General features: G+C 44.5%; 1 protein-coding gene across 1 annotated transcript; it reads left to right on the forward strand.

Annotated features, from left to right (window-relative positions):
• The first annotated feature begins 137 nt into the window (after positions 1 to 137).
• LOC125892997 (zinc finger protein 497-like) lies at positions 138 to 12,739 on the forward strand. Its single transcript, XM_049583400.1, has 9 exons — positions 138 to 213; positions 2,472 to 2,584; positions 4,408 to 5,090; positions 5,361 to 5,663; positions 6,171 to 6,210; positions 6,458 to 6,747; positions 6,876 to 6,959; positions 7,432 to 7,618; positions 7,791 to 12,739. The coding sequence occupies exons 2-9, from the start codon at positions 2,521 to 2,523 to the stop codon at positions 8,390 to 8,392; spliced, it is 2,253 nt and encodes a 750-aa protein (XP_049439357.1). The 5' UTR covers positions 138 to 213; positions 2,472 to 2,520; the 3' UTR covers positions 8,393 to 12,739.
• The last annotated feature ends 7,225 nt before the right edge of the window (positions 12,740 to 19,964 follow it).

Consider the following 19,964-nt stretch of genomic DNA (forward strand, 5'->3'; position numbering starts at 1 on the left):
AAAGCAGTTGCAGTTCACCTTCCGACCAGCAGCGGCAGCACTGAGCGTAAAGCCGAGCAGCTGCTGAGTGAAGAAGACGGGCGCCATGTTTAATTTTACGTTGAATCCACCTGCACTTCACCGGTGTTAAAGTCGTGTTTTGGATCTTCACACGGCTCCTGAAATCGACGTGATTTCTCCTGACAGGCTGTTGAGAAGTTCCCCGTTTCCCAAGTGCGTAAATATGTTCGACATTGATTCATAAAAAATAACTTTATTAGCATTAAACGACAGAAACAAGTGTTTTGCCAACGCAGCTGTTCAGGACTGAGTTACGTTGTATGACGCCTCCATCAGAGCTAGCAAACACAGATAGCATTCCGCTGAGCCAAAGTCAAACCAGTCGTCTGCTCCGCGAGGATTTAAACACTTCGTCAGTATTTCTGGACCTTTTATAACGTCTCTGCTCTCCATCATTCTGCTGAGAACAACGGTAACGATACGTGTTTGTGCGTTTCGGTGAACGTTAACGCTTTTGTTGACGATTAGCAAGCTAGCTTAACCGTTAGCTTCTGAGGGAAATATCTGCTCGGTGTTCATTAATTAATCTCATCTCTGATTGGCTGAGTCGCTGTAAAACGCAACAATCGACGCGTCGCACAGGTGTAACGGTACTAGCTAGCTTTAATGAGTTTAACATTATGTGTTGATGAACGGTTTATGTGATACTAAACTTTAAATACACGACGAAGTGACGTTTTCGATGCAGGACTAACTTGTATCAGTATTTAGCAGCGTGGTGTTAAAACAAATGCTCTGTTTTCACTGCTGTGAACTATACATGGTCCGTGAAGTGGACACTGGTGTCTCCACAGTTTAGTCCTTTTGTCCAGGGTCTGTTGTCTCTACAGGCCCCGTGTCCAATGAATGGGAATATTAATGCTCCAGTAGTTTTTATACACAAAACCCTTATTGCAGGGTCCACTTATGACACTATATGTCCACAGCTTGTCCTTTTCCTGTCTCACCCTGACAATGTCCCTGTGCACAAAGCAGCTCCATAAAGAAATGTCTCTCCCAGTTTGGTGGAGAAGAACCAAACCTCCACATTCCTATAAAAGCACCAAAGACACGACAGGATAGAGCTGTACAGTGTGTTCTGGGGTTCACAGATTGATAGATGCATCGACAAATGTGAAATGATGCGATTGTGGAACTGCTTAATCAGAATGGCAGAGGACAGAATGAATGAGAAGATGTTTATCTATTTATTCTCCATGAGCAAAGGAGCTTTGAGGAGGTGGGTGGGTTGTAAATTTACAGGATTAACTTGCTGCAGTCTTAACTCTGTTAAGAAAGAGCTGAAATCTGAAGAAAAATAGTTTGAGGACATCCCGTCAGTGTCTAAATCAGAGACAGGTAGGGCTGCCACGATTAGTCGACTAATCGATGACTAATCGACTATTAAAATAACCGGTGACTATTTTAGTAGTCGACTAATCGGTTTGAGTTATTTTTCATAGAAAAGTACTATAAAAGTACCCAAAATACTCTTATTGCAGCTTCTTATGTTCAGATATTGGCAGCCTTACACACTCTCCCGTGACAGTGAACTGAAACCCTTCAGCATGAGTATGAAACAAGACATTAGATGACGTAATTTTGGGTTTTGGGCGAGACAGGCCGACATTTTTCAACATTTTAACACAATTTTCGATGAAATGATTAGTCGACTAATCGAAGAAATAATCGACAGATTAGTCGACAATGAAAATAATCATTAGTGGCAGCCCTAGAGACAGGACAAGTTTGACCCTGAACCATCTGTAACATCCCGTTTATCTGGAAGCCAAAGATCTGTAGCTGCACAGCTGAGAGCTGGCGTTCTTCCTCTGGACGCTGAGATCAGAGATTAAACGATATTCAGGAGGAGAACAGAATATGTGAGCTGTGTGATTTGGGTGAAGTGGAGATTGAGTCCCATTTTCTTTGATATTGTACAAACTACGATGACCTGAGAGCTTCTGTGAAGTGGCTTGTCTAAACCCTGACTAGCTAGAGGTTGTTGAATCTTGATGTGTTTAAGTTGGTCAATTTTGTGACTAAAGCCTGAAGGGCAGATAAGACAGTTGGTTTAATGAGTATTTATTTTGATCTCTTTCTTTCAGTTTTACATGATGAATGTCTTGTGAGGGATCCATGAACTTGGTGTTACAAATTGTTGATCTGATTATACACGAGGGTTTTGCTGCTTTGTTCAATTTTCTTTCCTTTAAATGCCGTCTGATTTTATGTTTGCTGGACTCTGACCCCGGCTCCCTCTGAATGTATGGTGTCTTGTAAGCCCTGCAGGCTGGGCATAACTACTTGCATAACACAATAATAAAAACATATTAATTCATTCATTCTTGACCTCAGTGTCCTCAGTGGAAGCTACGGTCCTGATCAGGACACGACTGATTTCTAACCGTGTCCCTCTGTCTTTGTCTCAGAGGCCCTGCGGAGACGTGTCCACCTTCAGACGGAGTAGAGCATGAGGAGATGAATGGAGTGAAAGTGGAAGCAGAAGAAAGAGGAGAGGACTGTCAGCAGCTTCCTGCTCAAGGTCAGGACTTATTTATTGGAATACATCCACGCTAAATTGGCTAATTTTCTAAAAATCAGATTAAAAAGTCTACGAATCCTCAGTGGGGGAACTCCTTTGCCACCAGGAGCAACTCGTACAGACAACAAGTATTGTACACAGCATATTCACAAGATACAAGATGCAAGATACAAGAAATAAATAACATAAAAGAGCAGGCATCCTATATACAAAGGCAGTGTCCTTGCTGCAACAGTCGTGAGGTCGATTCCAGCCTGTGGCCCTTTGCTGCATGTCGTCCCCTCTCTCCCCCCTTTATGCTCAGACTGTCGCATCTAATAAAGGCAAAAAGCCAAACAAAAAAAAAATCCCCCCCAAAAAATCTGACCACTGCAGGGGCGCCCGGTGGATTAGTGGGCAGAGCAGGCGCCCCACACACAAAGGCAGTGTCCTTGTTGCAGCAGCTGTGGGGTTGTTTGCAGCCTGTGGCCCTTTGCTGCATGTCGTCCCCTCTTTCATGCTTCGACTGTCTGATCTATAACGGCAAAAAGAAATCTGAAAATCATAAAAAAAAACGACCTGCTGAATCGTTCAGAACAACACTGAGGCATCTCAAGTCGCTCACTGAATGAGCTTCTGAGTTTATTAAAAACACAGTGTGATGGATTGCCTTGATAATACAGAGCTGTTTCATGTTTGACCCTTGCTCTCTTTGCTACAGTGACCTCAAGTGAAGCTGGAATAAGGCCGATCACTGAGCAGCCTCTCTGATTATCTTATTGATCCTGTTTTTATCATCTGCAGTGATGCTGCCCCCCCAGCAGAGTGCAGCACAGGGCAGGACACCAGCTCAGATTCCCTGATAACAAAACATGTAGAAACTGTAGCGTCCAGTAGCTCTATGGGCAGAGTGGACGCCTCACTTCTTTTACTTTCTGAACTTCTTTTTATTTTGAGTTCAGTCGATCATATGAAATAACAGGAGCCCATCTAGTTAGAAATCAGGAGTAAGAAGGTTCTGAGGGTGATTACATATCCAAACATTTTTTAATTTCATGTTGGATGTTTTCCAGTATCCCAAACATTTTGGACAATCCCAAAATATGTGTCTATGGTCACCGACCAGGCCACAGCCCCTCCAGATCTGATGAGCTACCAAATTTGATGTCACCACAAGCATATTAAAAAAATCTCATCTTGATTTTTCCATTTGAACTCCTTCCAGACAGGCTGCTTGTTCCATTATGTCCCCGTCTGCAGGATAATTCACACTCTTTATTTAGAATTATGACGTTCATCTCCGGTTCCCATTTTTCTTTAATATCAAAGCTGTTATCCAAAGATTTCTCCTGGAATATTTTATATATATGTGATATAATCTTCTCTGTAATAGTCCCCTTTATTGTTAACATAAGAAAGCGTTGTAAATTAGATGTTAAAGCACATAATTTCCCCCAGGCCTCTTGTTTCTGTACACAGCGTCTCAGCTGGAGATATCGAAAGAAATGGACAGAGCCAGGCTGCTGTTCCCCCTGTTTCCAGTCTTTATGCTAAGCTATGCTAATCAGCATCTCTTCATACTGTACAGACTCGAGAGAGGAATCAATCAGGACTTAATAACTCTTCAAATGAATCTCAGGAATCTGCCTAAAGGTGACAACAACACCTGACACTCATCTGAGGCTCTGCTGCATCACTATAAACCAGTCAATCAGTAAATGTATTTCAGAAAATGTTGAACTGTAAAAACACACACACACACACACACACACACACACAGAGTTTATATTCTGTATGAAATGGATAATTCTTTGAGACATTGATGTCAGTATTGTTTCTTACAGGAGACACTGAGACACCAGAAGAACCTGCGCCCAAACAGAGCAGCCGTCAGCCTCGACGCCGTCACAGCTGTTCAATATGCGGCAGGGAGTTCTCTCGTCCGTCTCGGTTGGCGGACCACATGGCCGCGCACGCTGGCGACAAACCGCACAGCTGCTCCATTTGTGGGAAGCGCTTCACCAAGAAGATCAACGTGGTGGTGCACCAGCGGGTTCACACCGGTGAGAAGCCGTACACCTGCCCGGACTGCGGGGTCAGCTACGCCCAGCTGGGCTGCCTGCGGAGGCACCGGCTCGGACACGCCGCAGAGAAACCCCACCACTGCCCGGTGTGCGGCCGTGGCTTCATTCAGCGGCGGCATCTCGTACAACATGAACGGACGCACACTGGAGAGAGGCCGTTCTGCTGCCCACTGTGCCCCAAACGCTTCGCCTCCAGGACGGGCCTCAGCGATCATCAGAGGAGCCACACACAGGGGAGCCTCTACTCCTGCTCAGTGTGTCAGAAGGTTTTCTCCACGCCGTCATCCTTCAGGGACCACGTGAGGCTCCACACTGGGCAGAAGCCTCATCCCTGCTCGCTGTGCTCCAAGAGCTTCAACCGGCCGGGCCTGCTGAAGAAACACTTGCTGAAACATGCGGAGGAGGAGGATGATGTGGTCAGAGTTGTAGGAGCAGATGGAGAGGTGAGTGGCTGGGTGTGATTTTGAATCCAGCCCTCAGTGGGTTGATGATTTTGGTTTCCACTGACCGTTGAAACGTCATTTTGTTCTCAACAAATTATACAATGCACATCAGTAAAGATTGAGTTTAAGTGTGATTAAAGTGTTCCCCTGATCTTTTTTTGAACAGCGTACTTGTAAAACTAATTAAAGGGTTAATGAATGTCACAGAGCAGCAACTAAATATCTGGTGAGAGCTTTCTTACATTGATCCTACATTGTCTCACACATCAGGAGACAACGCTTTACCGCTGCTTCCTGTGCCACAAAGATTTCTCCACCCCCGAGAAGCTGCAGTACCACAAGGTGCTCCACCAGAGGGCGCGGCAGTTTGTGTGTGACATCTGCGGCCGAAGCTTCTCCAGAGGGTCCCGGCTGAGGGAGCATGTCCGCTCTCACACTGGAGAGAGGCCGTACCAGTGTGACATCTGCAAGAAACGCTTCTCCATGCAGAGAGTGTTCAGGAAGCACCAGGAGATCCACACCAGGGCCGCCATGCCTGAGAGCAGCTCCACTCTGTTGGAGGCAGATGACAAGGTGAGCCTGCTGCCTGACCAGTCAAAGGAAATCTAATAGACAATTTAAAAAATAATTAAAAAATTATAAATAAATAAAAAAGAAAAAATATGGATGTAAAAATAAAGTAATAATAATAATTAAAAATTGGAAAATGATGACAAAATAACTAACTTGTGTGACATTATATGGATATAAAATAAATAAATAATAATAATTAAAAAAGAATTTAAACGGGAAAATGACGACTAATTAACTTGTGTGACATAAGTAGGGAAGTTCAGCATGTTTCATTACAATTTTTCCGCTTCCATATTTGCCACAAAAGTTAAAAGACGATGAATTGTTCAAGAGAAAATGAGTCAACAACTATTCTGATAATCGTTTGATTTCCTTTTCAAGCACAAATGCCGACAATCAGCTGCTTCCACTCCCTTTAGAAATGAAGATCTGCTGCTTCTCTCTCTTCAGTGAATTTAATATCTTTAGGTTTTAGACTGTTAATCAAACAGCTGCTGTTTGTTACAGAATACTGACGGTGGCGAGGCGGCGGTGCATTCAGTGCCAGGTGAGAACATCAGTTCATGTTTGCTGAACCACAAAAGACAGTCTAGACTGAAATAATGACATTATATACCAGGTAATTATGCAGAGTCAAATTTATTCTCATCATATCAGAGCTGCTTTTCTCTGTGTTTTACTTCCAGCACATTTTAAAACCTGTTAAACTGAAGATAAATAAGAATTTAGGTTTACTTTCTCTCCTGTCTGAGTCCTGCTGATTCTGAACTTTGTTCCTGTGTTGGTATATTCAGTTCCTGTAAAGAAGCCCCACAGCTGCTCGGTCTGTGGGAAGAGCTACTCGAGGCCCTCCAGACTCAGAGAGCATTTAAAGATCCACGCGACGGAGAAGCTGCACCACTGCTCGATGTGCACCAAGACCTTCACCACCACGACCAACCTGAGGGCTCACGAGAAGACCCACATGGCCCACAAACCTCACTGCTGCAGCATCTGCCCCAAGAGCTTCCTGAGGCCCTGCCTGCTCCGCAAACACATGAGGATCCACATCAAGGACGGACTCATCGCCACCCCCGCTGACAAGGTGAGACCTCTGGACACCAGGAGAAGAGTTCAGGGTTACAGGGAGAGTTTGGATTTTTTGAAGTGTGGTTGTATGAGCATACACTTAGGCAGTGTGTGAAAGTGATGAGGTGATGTGGTCTGTTGCAGGAGTTCTGGCTCAACATGAAGACTGAAGAAGAGGAGGAGGAAGAGGGAGAGGAGGGGAGAGATGATGGAGGGATGAAGGAGGAGGTAAGAAATTCAGCTGTTATGTTACAGATTGAGTCATTTAATGATCATCATGTGAGATGATGGAAAGCTCCGGAGGAAATACTAAAGCCCTGTTTCCACTTTCCAGAAATTTCCATTTAAAAATAGCAGCTTTGTGCATTTAGTCCTTCTCAGGCAAGCTCAGGGGTTTAGTGTTGCTGTAGCCCACAGGAAGTGAGGATTAGAATATATGACCTTCACATAATCCGCTCCAAATGAATCTATATTTTTAAAGTCATTACTAAAAGTGTGTGTCATATAAAAACTAAAGTGATGGTCAAAGTTGTCACAGTGAAATTTGGGACCAGACATGGGGACGCTAAGGAACGCTTCTGTTGGTACCATCCACAACTTTTCACTGTGGGAACAGAAACAATGCGAACTGAACTGAACTGAACTGCTTGGTGGAAACAGGACTTAGTTGGACCTTAAGTTGAGATTGTTTTTTCTTTAGGATTTGAAGGAACTTTCTCCCACTGCTGAGACCCTCATCACTGAGTCCAGACCTCCACCTGTGAACCACGGTGACGAGGAGATCTCACCGTTAAAGAGGGACATTAAAGAAGAAGGCGTGGAGGGAGACGTCAGTGGTTTAATCAACTCTGATGGAGAGGAAGAGGACTGGAAACCGGCGCTGATCGGTACGTCAGCAGTTTTACTAATAAGACAAACTAATTGTCAGTTATGAGAAATTAAAATTCTGTTCGTGTTTATAAATTTGCAAGTTAGTAAGAGTTTATTTTAGATACGCAAAGTTTAGTGAAACCAAATAACGATCCATCTCTCTGATAATCCCCTTCATGTCACTGACAGAACAAGATGGCCGTTCAGAGATTGAGGCTGACAGCAGCAGCGGGAAAAAGAAGCACTGCTGTCCTGTTTGTGGTCGAGATTGTTTCAAGGCATCGGCGCTACAGAAACACCTGAGGATCCACTCAGGCGAGCGTCCGTTTCAGTGCCCCACCTGCAGAAAGAGCTTCACCCAGCACGTGCACATGACGGAGCACCAGAGGATCCACACCGGGGAGAAACCCTACACCTGCACCGACTGCAACAAGAGCTTCACCTTCTCCAGCGCCCTGCGCCGACACCAGCGCCTGCACACAGACGCCCGGCCGTACCAGTGCTCCGTCTGCCAGAAGACCTTCAAACAGCAGAGCTCGCTGAAAAGCCACCAGATGACGCACTCAGGGGTCCGCTACCAGTGTCCGCTCTGCAGCAAGAGCTTCAGCCGCGCCCTGGAGCTCACCTACCACGTGGACGTGCACTCCGACACTCGGCCGTACTTCTGCAACATCTGCAAGAAGAACCTGAGCGGAGCCAGGATCTTCCGCAACCACATGAAGAAACACGAGTCACCAAACCTGCCGCTGCTGAAAGCAGAACCGACAGAGACAGAGATCTCAGAGGTTTGATGGCGCAGAGGAAAACCATCTGTCTCTGTAAAGACCTTTGACTTTTCAGCAGCCAATCATGTGTGGATGATAAGTTGGTTGGTAAAGTTCACACTACAGGACTTCCAAAGTCGTCAGATGACTGTACTGCTCACACAACACAACTTGCTCTCTTGTAAGTCGTCGTGATTTTCACACTATGTAACTGAAACAGGAAATTGCACAGTACAAGACCTGTTACCAGGAGGAATCCCCGATGATGTCATGTGATGCACAGGTTGGGCAGGTGCTTACAAACATCACAGGCTGTTAATAACTTAAGCTGCGTTTTCGCCAAAAACATTCGGAATAGTACCGTTAGAGTCGTAAGTAACCCGCACGGACATGAACCTAGACTGTAAATCTGTTTAGTGTAAATGTAGGCGGAGTTGTGTTACTCAGCTCTCGGTGATGCAGAAGAACGTCCACACCTTGTTTATCGTCCACAGAACAGGGTTACATGTTGACGTTTTCGGAACACAAAACAACAGGCTGCAGTGAGAGTCTCTCAAAAAAAGCAGCTTCATGCACCGAGTCCATGTCAAGCAAGAGCAGGAGTGTAGTAGTGCCGCAGCACGCTGGGACGACGCTCTGCTGCTCTGTTTTTTTTTTCTCCAAGTCTGAAAACAGAATATTTGCAGTTCACATGATCCTGTAGCAATTTATATACATTTTTAAAGGCCTGAAGATCCAGTCATTACTAAAGCGAATGTGGTCCAAGAGAGAATAAAAACAAATGTAATGATCAAAGTTGTCATATTGACATTTAATGTGTGCTGATAGATTTACGCCGTCAACTCTTGCATTGAGTAAAGGCCAAAACACACCAGCAGTGAATGCAGCGTGTCATAAAATACTCCTCCTGTGCTGCCCTGCTGCATTTCACGCCACTGTCCTATTTCCAGCCTCGCCACACCTGGAATTAAACTCATTTCCCCCACTCGCTCTCTGCCTGTACAGACCAGCTCCTGTGGCAGCTCGACTCCTCCCCTCAACATGTATAAAGAGAACTCTGTAGCTGTTACTGTGTCTCGTGTGACAAAGAATGGATGAGGAGAGACTTGTGGTTGAGGTTAAGAAATATCTCGAGCTAAATGACCCACAGTCCTGTCATTATAAAGACAATGGCCAAAAAGATACTTCCTGTTGAGTCACAGCTCTGGAGATCAGCTCTTCAGGTGAGAAGTCAAGTTTAATTAGCCACTGCCCCACTTGATTTTAAGCTAACACAGAGGTAGAAGAGATACAGATCTTTCAGTTACACCAGTTGACGCGTTCAGTGTGTGCTGGATACGGCACTTGACGCGTGTCACATGATGCACTGCGGCGGCGCCGGTGTGTTTTCAGCTTAACATACAAGAAAACATTCCACCTTAAAAGTTGCCAAAGCTGCCGACAGTAGCCTTTGAGCAGTACAGTGAATCCTCAACGAGTGAAGATGAAGAAGCAGCAACACATAATTTTATTTTATACTTATAGTTTAGTAATGTGTGTGAATTTGCCACCGTAGGAATAATGATTACCAGACCAGTCAGAACTGACCTCTGAGCAGAGTGACGGCTCTCTGTTGACCAATCAACGGACTGCAGTGGTGTCGGCTCCACCTTTTAGTATCGACAGTTCTGTTTGTACCATCTGTAACCGTTCATAATGGAAATGCAAAAATAACCAGCTAATGTGTGGATGTGTACTGGACTGTACTGCTCAGTGGAAACAAGGCGTTACAGAAACATCATTCTCCTCTTTGTCACTTTCTTTTTCTCCCTCTCAAACACACATTCACACAGCTGAGAGCACCACTGGCCTCTGTCCTCTGGCCTCTGTCCTCAAACCCTGTCCTGGCTCTCATTGGCTGTAGCTCGCTGGCAGGTCCCTGACAGGTCCAGATATTTAACCTGCTAGATATCCAGGGAGCGTCTGCGGTGCATTGGTGACCTCGGCTCATGACTTTGAACAGTTCACACAATTTGCCTCTGATCCGGAGCTTCTGACGGGAGCTCCAAAAACTGTCTGCAAGTGGAAAAGTGGGGCTGACGTGGTGTGAACGAGGCCTAACCCAGGGGTCGGCAACCTTCACTATCTGAAGAGCTATTATTGGCCAACAAAGAAAAAAAAATCTGTCCGAAGCTGCAGAACATATTTGAGCCTCGTGATAAAGTTAACACAGACTTTTGTTTACCAACAGATGCAAATGAACAATCATTCATATGTTTTAGCACAACGTGGCTGTTAATACTTAACTTTGCAGTCCTGCCAATGAAAGCAAACAAATTTGTCAAAACATGATTAAATTCTCTGAGACTTTTCCCTTTTTGATTTCACAGCTATGAAGACTCAAGACTACTGCAGCCATCACCAGTGATGTTTTTACAGAAAAAGGTGCCAGGCCAGACAGAATGTTAAAGCATTTTTTTAAATCAGTGTATAGGCTACACATTCTTACAGTTGAAGAATGGAAGAATCGCTTCAAGCTGTTGTTTAAAAGCGAACGGTTATTTATTTCCATATAATTTACCATCAGAGCCACAGGGGGCCTCTGGAGAGGGGCTGAAGAGCCACATGTGGCTCTGGGGCCACAGGTTGCCGACCCCTGTCCTATGGATGCGTGTCTGCTGCTGTGTTTTTATTTATTTTTTTACAGCAGTAACAGTACCTTGATGCGCTGCATTGTCGCTGTCATGGATGTTTGAGGTGACCATGATTCAGTGATGTAACATTAGCAAAGGTATTCGTCTTGGCCTTCATAAATTAAAGGCACTGCAGTTTGTAAAGTTATCACGGGTTTAAACAAGTAAGTCTCATGCACTCTTTGCACGTGATTTTTTTCCCTAAATCTGAATTACTTCTGAACAGGATGATGATGGTTGATGTGCGGTTGATTGTTGTTTCGCCCGTCTGCGGCTGCAACGTTCAAGAAAGTTTCTAACATGCTGCTGCTGCAGGGTGCACGCGTAGCGGCATGACCGCACCTCAAAAGTGACGGCTGGCTGTTAGTTTAGGAAGATTTGATATGCAGCAGAGTTTTCTATGAGCAGAGCACACATTTAAAATGTCAATATCACACTTGATCATTTTTATTTCACTGTCGAGCCCAAATCATGATCCTGACTGATATTTCATTTTCTTGTGCGGCCCTGTGACCAGTTAGTGAAATCAAAGTCCTGTGTTACAAACAGAGTGGGTATGTTTATCGTGTGGCCGTCCACAGTGATACAAATTGATTTGAAGAAACGTGTCAATCATAACTTTATTTCCTGAATAACAATAAGTAACTGCAGGTAGAGTTCGTGTCCGTTTCTATCAAATCATTTGGTACAACCAGGACAGGTGGATTTTTGAAGTGTGGACAGAGCCAGGCGCTGTTTCCTTCTGTTTCAGGTCTTTATGTTAAGCTAGGCTAACTGACGTCCCTCTGAACATCTCACTCTCAGAATGATAGAAAACGAGACAATGGACCAAACTGCTGAACTGTTCGTTTAGATTCAGCTCCGACTAATTTCCTGTTTATTCAGTTTTTCTCATTTCTCATTTAAAAAAACTCAAGTTTTGTTTTGGTGCTAAAATAAAAATGCTGTGAATGAAGTTCAGTCTTTCAGTCAGTGAGCGTTCACTTCTTCACTGACATCACTGGTTGTGCCACGGGTCAGCAGCCTGCAGCCACATGTGGCTCTTTATCCCTTCTACACTGGCTCCTGTGGGTTTGTCAAAAAGGAAATAAGTTATTTTTTAACATTTTTATTTTCACGCATCATTGTTCTAGGCCTGAAGTGATTTCACACTCTCCGATTGTAAAAATGTGCAGCCTGTACACTGATGGCTAACGATGGATTCCAAATCCAACAAAGTACAACACAGATTTGTTTGTTTTCAGAGTTAAAGTAGCGCATCATCATGAACAGCTCGCTGCAGAGGAGCGACCTCGTGGTAAAACATATGAATGAATGCTCGTTTGGAGCCAGTAGTGATGTTGGTAGGCTTGTTTAGATTCCTTTGTTCCTTCAGTTTTGTGGCTCCAGACTGATTTTTGGCTCTTCTAATAGTAAAGGTTGCCGACCCCTGAGTGAACACACAGACAGTTTGTGCTGAGCGACGAGGCCGTTCTGCTGCTACAGAGTGTCAGCGTGTCATTACGGTCCTGCAGGTGGAACCAAAGGCAGTGAACGCATCACTTATTTATTTATAGTAGAAAATCACTGAGACTCTGCTGTCGTCATGTTTCTCAAGATCACTGACTGTTCAATAAAGTGACTGAGACACTAAACGTTCTGTCATCCACTCTTTAACCCTTTAAAATCCTGGAGAGGCGTCACTGTTCCTGTGCTGCTGTCAGACGCCTTTTGCAAGTATTTAACCTTTGAACCCTGAACACACTGGTGCGATTGCTTTCAAAAACATGGGAAAAAAGGCAACGAGCAACTTGGTAAGAAATGTTCTACAAACTGCGAAAAATAATGGATTTAGAAAATTATATTTATTTATTATAATTTTTTAAGCACTTTTCCCAGGTCATTTCCTCGTTGTTTTTTTTTTGTTTTTAACTTTATTTATTTTTTTATATACTAATTTTTTGCAGATTTTTTGTGTCATTTCCTCTTTTGTTGCTCAGGGTTAAATCATCTAAAAGAAAAGAACTGAATTAAAGTGTTTAACTGTTTAGTCCAGTTAACGAAGAATAAACTTTTTCCACATCACAGTTATCACATCAGTCATCACCGACGCTGAACAGCTAACCTGCTCCGGAGCAGGTTATGTAGAGAGCATCAGATCAGATCACAGCCTGTCATCACCCTGACCTCTGACCAATCAAATTAAAATCAATCAAACCAGATAATGAGAAGATTTCCTGGGTACGTTGAACTGGTTTCGTGTTTTGGAGAGGATGGTCCTTTCCCAAACAATGTGCCGCAGTGTGTTCGTCATGGAAGACACTCCATACAAAGAAAGTTCAGTGAGACGACCTCACACTCCTTTAACGGCTCAAACTAAGATAGACATTTAATATTGTCATACAGACATTAACACCTCAAATATATCCTCCTGTAGTATCTGGAAAACAGTCGTCATGTTTATTTTACAGTAAAGTTTCACAGGAACTGATGCAAAAACTGAGCAGTTTATAAACAGTGAAAAACAAGATGTTCACAGTAGTAGAAGAAAAGAAAAGCCACCAAAGAAGCTTAGAAGGAAGATTTATTTCAATTTATGTGTGTTTTTATTTATTTATTTACTCAGCCTTCTTATTTATGTATTATTCACTGATGTATTTATTTTAATGACAAAAGGATAAAGTACAAAAATTCAGGTAAGCCTACAGATGAAATATAAGTGCTACAAAAACATATGAACAACATAAGATTATTTTTTCTCCGTGGTAACGAAAAGTTACAACAGTTCCCTACTCCTTAATGAAGGTGCTTCGTTCAGCTGTAAAGGTGACGATAAGCAGAGTTACACTCCGTGACGAACTGGATGTGAGGAGGGTTTGGTTTGGGAAATAATTCAGCTCCTGGTAAAAACCTCCTGAACAGTTAACACTGAAGGAATTCTAACCAGGAGAAGTTTCAGCTGGTTGCAGTGTGCAGTGCTCACCACTAGATGCCACTACATCCCCCTAAATCTGACACACTGTTCCTACGGTATGATGAACATGTAATATTTCAACACATTTTATTTCAAACATGAGAGGTTACAGTAAATCTGAAATTTGATTTTCCTGTGGGAGGAAGCAACCTCTGAGGAAACACAAGAGCTCATGTTTACAGATTCATCATGGCGTCTGTTGCATGGTGACAGTTGGCCCGGCGGACGTCGTAGGCGTCTCCTCCAGCCTTCACAAAGTCACCAACCGTCTTCCTCCCGTTAAATTCTTTGGTTTCCACCGACTGCAGAGAGAAAACACAAAAACAGGAGGATGAACAAACACAGTGAGTCTGTCCCATCTTGTTCATCCATCCATTTTTATCCGCTTATCTGGAGCAGACTGAGCAAAGCACCCCAGATGTCCGACTCCTCAGCAACACTTTTTTCATCTCCACCTGGAGGACCCTGAGGCGTTCCCAGGCCAGATGAGATATGTAATCCCTCCAGTGTGTTCTGGGTCTGCCCCGGGGCCTCCTACCACCAGAACACCTCTAACAGGAGAGGTTCAGGAGGATCCTGATCAGATACCCGAACCGTCTCAACTGACCCCTTTCAATGAAAAGGAGCAGCGGCTCTACTCCGAGCTCCCTCCAGATGTCTGACTCCTCCCCCTATCTCTAAGGCTGAGCCCAGACACCCTACAGAGGAAACTCATTTCAGACGCTTGTATCTGTGACCTCATTCTTTCAGTCACTACCCAGAGCTCATGACCATAGCTGAGGGTTGGGACGCAGATGGACCAGGAAATCGAAAGCTTTGCCTTCTGACTCAGCTGGTGTGCATGTTTCTGAGCACACTGTCAGAAACAGACTCCAGGAGGGTGGCATGAGGGCCAGATGTCGTCCTGTGGGACCTGTGCTCACAGCCCAGCACCGTGCAGCTCGACTGGTATTCACCAGGGAACACCAGAACTGGTAGGTCCGCCGTTGGTGCCTGATCCGCTGATCTCATCATCCTCTCAGAGGGTAAGGAGCTCCTGGACCTCATTGTTTTCACAACTTGCGGACATTTTCAGGCGCTGTTCTTCTGCTTCTTTGAGGTAGCTGCTAACTGCTATGAGCTACTTTTTAAATCTCTGGTGATGCATTGCAAACATAACAAGTCCGCAAAACGTCAAGCCCGTCCTGCCCATGCTTTTGACCTGCCAGCTGTGGCGTTTATACAGACATCATTTCTCCACTGTCTCCCATTGTAGGACTGTACCTTCAACACAGCATGGCGAGGCAGCGTAACAGCGTGAAACTCCTGCCTTGAAGAAGCAGTGTAAACGGGGCCGTAGATTTTACTAAAGTAACAAGTCCATGACTCGTCTCCCTGCAGCAGACATGAGCTCATACATGTCATGATCATGTGTCCACACACTCAGAAGTCAAAGGACCATTTGTTAGAACTTGTTGACATATCAGAGCCCTGTAAAACAAATAAGACTGATATGTGGCTCACCTTCCACTTTGAGCTCATGTTTTCAGCGCTGGTCACCACCATCTGAGAGTCGGTGCCGGTGTCTCCTTTATGGATGAGCCACTGAGATCCGTCCTCCAGTGTCACTCTGAGGAACAAACAACAGTTAAAGTGTTTTATCTTCATTATTCATATTATATGTCGTGTCAGCTGAGTGTGTTTGGACTGACTTGACTCCAGAGTGGCTGATTGGTCCATACGCAGATCGAAGGGATCTTATCGGCCGCATCACCCTCTCAGCACGTGTAACTGGAGAGTCGTGGACACCGCTCTCCTCGGATTCTGGGTCTAACAAGTCGAGGGTGTCGTCCACTGTATCGACTGACCGCAGCACATCAGTGAGATTAATTTGAAGTCACAGAGAGGTTTCAGAGCAGCACAGTAACAGCTTTAAACCACATTTTACTGCACAATCCCCCCAAAACCCAAAATACTTACTGATAGAAGCTGCAGTTCCAAGAAGCTCGCCAGACTCCACAGTGACAGCCAGCAGAGTGAGCGTCAGAGCACAGAGCAGCATCCTGAAGGAAAACATGTTGGATTATAATCTGGTTTATGTCTCCCCGTCAGAGGACAGTGAGACAGTCAGGTGGCACTTTATAGAGTCCTGACTCTCCTCCCTGTTTGGACACAGCTTATCTGTCCCCGTCAACATCGCTGTCTGTCACGTGTCAGGATGTGTCTGTGATCTCTACACCACTGACAGTAAACACACCAGAGTTCATTAAGTCAGCAGACACTCAAAGCTTATTTCAACCTGGATTTATAAATCTGAATAACTTATATAAAAATGAACTGCTTGGCAACCAGACCAGGCCTCTAATTGAGACAGGCCTTTATTTGTCAGAATGTGGAGCCACACCAGGTTAGTAAAAGGGACTGGGCGTTTAAAGTTTTATGATATATCAAAACATCTGTTTACAAACAATCACACAACTAATGCAGTGTAATCCATGTCTCGTTCATCCAGTCATATGCTCATGTAGATTGAGAACAAACTGCAGATTGAGGCAGTGGCAGACCAGCAGCTCCTGTGATCAGCAGGGTAAACTTACTGCTGTTGTCAATGGAGTCTGGCTTTAAAGCGAGCACAGATAAAGTTTCACCTTCAGTTTAGTTCCCCGTCAGAAAGGGCTGTCTGTTTGGGAAGTGCTGCGACTGGATGAACGAGACTTGGAGTACACTGAACCAGCTGTGTGAGAGTTTGTAAAAGGATGTTTTGATATAATTTTGCTGTTGTTAAACGTGAACCCCTGTGACTCTAATTCATCAGCAATGCTCGCCATCGTTGGATTCTTCATTCAACGTGAAGGCATGTAAGAAATTCACAAATTCAACGTGCATTATCAGCCGTGCAGCAGTCAAAGGTGGGACCCTCGGCGTGCTGAGCCCTGACATCACAGACTGGTTCTGAGGAGTCAGTATATAATGAGGAAAATTCTGTGTGTGTGTGTGTTCCACGTTTTTCTCCTCACTGACTTGGTCAATCCATGTGAAATTTGGCACAGTGGTAGAGGGTCATGGGAGGATGCCAATGAAGCAATATTACATCAATTGGCCAAAGGGGGGCGCTATAGCAACCCATTGAAATGTCAAACTTTGAATGGGCATATCTCATGCCCCATATGTCGTAGAGACATGAAACTTTGCACAGAGATGCCTCTCCTCATGAGGAACACATTTGCCTCAAGAACCCATAACTTCTGCTTATATAGATTTTCCGCCATTTTGAATTTTTTGAAAAACACTTCAAATGGATCTCTTCCTAGGAAGTTTGAGCGATCTGCATGAAACTGGGTGAACATAATCTAGGGACCAATATCTAAAGTTCCCTCTTGGCAAAAGTTGGAAAACTTCCTAAAACTGAGCTTCTATAAGGCAATGAATATTGCGGAGGGCGTGGCTCATCACATAAAGGTGTAGAACATCTCAAGGGTTTCACCCATCACCACGCAACTTTGTAGGCATATGACCACACATAATCTGAGGGGACCCCTCCATTATTGAGCCCATCAAACAAAATGGGGGCGCTAGAGAGCTCATTTCTTATCTAGGCCTAACCGCCATATGGATTTTTACTAAACTTGGTAGATATGTAGAACAGGACGCCTCAAGGTGACTGGAGAAATTTAACTCTAATTGGCAACTGGGTGGCGCTATAACAACAGAAAAATGCTTCAAAATGGCTAAAATGCGACCGATCGCTGTGGCTCCCCCTGTGGACCAATGTTGGTGTTGTTTCTAATGTTTGGTATGACTAAGTCATGGTATGGTATGCTGTACATAATCACGGAAACTGTCAGTGTGTCATTCTGTCAGTCAGTCATTCTGTCTGTCCCACGTTTTTCTACTCACTGACGTGGTCAATCTATGTGAAACTGCACATAGGCATTGAGGACTGGCATAGGTAGAAGGTGACACAGCTACCAATGGCTATGGACTAGTATGTGATTATTTATCAGAATTAACCTCAGAACAATGTAAATCCTGTGCGAGGGCTTTCTTCAACTGAGAGTTTTGTTTTACTATCAGTTCCCATTCAAACTCTTCTTCTCTTGGTTCACAGAGTTCAGCTGCAGCCTGAAGCAGCTCAAAGCTCATGTTTACAGGGATTTCGTAATCCTAAAAGAAAAAAGCCTGAGTCGACAAACTTTTGTATCAATCATTCACAGTCTGACGGTGTTGGATTAAAGAGTCAGCTTTCTCCTGTTACTCAGGGCGGGAAAATGTACTCTTGTGTTTATATTTGGTTCCATATATGTTTCCATATTTAATAATATGTGTGAGAGGTGGCAGACCAGGTGGATGAGAATCAGTAATTATTTTGTTTTGGGTTTTTTGTGGTCATTGAAGTTTTACTGTCACAGATGTCTCCATTACTGTTTTTACTGTGTTTATTTTTGTAACTGCATCTTCGGTTTTTGTAGAATTCCCAGACAGCCACGTGAGGGTGGAAGGATTCTCCTATTCTACTAACAGTAAGAGGCTCTCATTGTTGACATGGTTCTTACAAAACAGTGTCAGGAGACTGCTTGAAATACAGCAACAACTTGTTGAGGACAGTGCAGATTTTGAAGGAATAAAAGGTGTCAGTCTTTCCACACGTCGTCCAGCAGGGTGCGCTAGAAGCAAGCATAAAGAGTACCTTTTGATCGCAACTCAGACAGGGTCAAAGGGCAACGATTTCAGTGTGTGCAGGTGAGTGTAGTTTCAAACAGACACACTCAGTGCTGATGGTTTACAGTGCACCACACTACATACTACACTGTATATAAATGAGGAGTGTGTGCTCTCTACAGCACTGTCTGTCTGTCTGTCTGTCTGTCTGTCTGTCTGTCTGTAACACTGACTCTGTTTTCATCTGAAAGAGAACGTTAGCGTTGGACTCCATGAATACATTTTTGTGAACAGAGCTGGATTCAGTCTGACAAAGAGGAGGAGAAGGACAGGCAGGAACGTCATTGGACAACAGGCCATAGTCCAGGTCTCTGACACTTTGTGCTGCTGTACGGGGTTCTCCACTGCCATGGCACCTTGGGGCCATAAGCTGAAAACACACCAGTGCTGGTGATTCATGTGACGCATGTCAAGTGCCGCCCCTAGCACACACTGGATGTGTTGCGCTGCAGCTTGTCAACAGATGACCACATATGGTTACAGACCCATTTATGCTCAACGTTAAATACGGATCCGGATACAGACGGAGCCTTCTGTCCGTGCTCTGCGTTCATTTCGTCCGTATTTCTGCACGGTTCCATAAAGCTTACGGATACGGGCCAAACGGAGCAGTACCACCAGGAACCATGGGGACAGTGTTGCTGTCACTACCCGATACGTAGCTCTAGTGAGACACGAAGAAGAAATAACAATTCAATTTCTCTCATCGGCAGTACTAGAGAAAAGAATTCTCCGTCCTCCAGTTGCGATGTATTTAACGGCCTCACCGACCACCGCCTCCTACAGCGCTGCCTCTGTTTTTGTCTTTTACGCAAGAGCTACATTATCAATATCTCCTCCACAGTCGCCATGTTTGTTTCTGAGTTTGCTGTTGTCATAAACTTTTGACTCTGGGCTTAAAATCATGTGTGGACAGCCACTAATTAAACTTGACTTCTCACCTGAGCTGATCTCCAGAGCTGTGACTCACCAGGAAGTATCTTTTTGGCTGTTGTCTTCATTATGACGGGATTGTGGGTCGTTTAGCTTCTTCTAACCTCAACAAGTCTCTCCTCATCCGTTCTTCATCACACACGAGACACAGCAACAGCTACAGGGTTCTTTGATGAGGAGAGGAGTCGAGCTGCCACAGGAGCAGAGAAAGGAAGCTGCTATGGGAGCTGGTGTGTACAAGCAGAGAGCGAGTGGGGGAGAGGCTGGCGAGGGTTGGAAATGGGACAGTGGTCGCGGGGCAGCACATCAAGGAGCGTCGAGGCCAGTGTGGGGTTGTACATGG

The sequence above is a fragment of the Epinephelus fuscoguttatus genome, linkage group LG8 (genome assembly GCF_011397635.1).
Source record: "Epinephelus fuscoguttatus linkage group LG8, E.fuscoguttatus.final_Chr_v1".
In the NCBI taxonomy this organism is placed as follows: Eukaryota; Metazoa; Chordata; class Actinopteri; order Perciformes; family Serranidae; genus Epinephelus; species Epinephelus fuscoguttatus.

Excerpts from the sequence above, each read along its gene's own strand:
- LOC125892997 (XM_049583400.1), top strand. The coding sequence starts at position 2,521 with ATGAATGGAGTGAAAGTGGAAGCAGAAGAAAGAGGAGAGGACTGTCAG. Across the intron at positions 6,748-6,875 it reads TCGCCACCCCCGCTGACAAG|GAGTTCTGGCTCAACATGAA; the intron begins GTGAGACCTCTG and ends GGTCTGTTGCAG. Across the intron at positions 7,619-7,790 it reads CTGGAAACCGGCGCTGATCG|AACAAGATGGCCGTTCAGAG; the intron begins GTACGTCAGCAG and ends TGTCACTGACAG.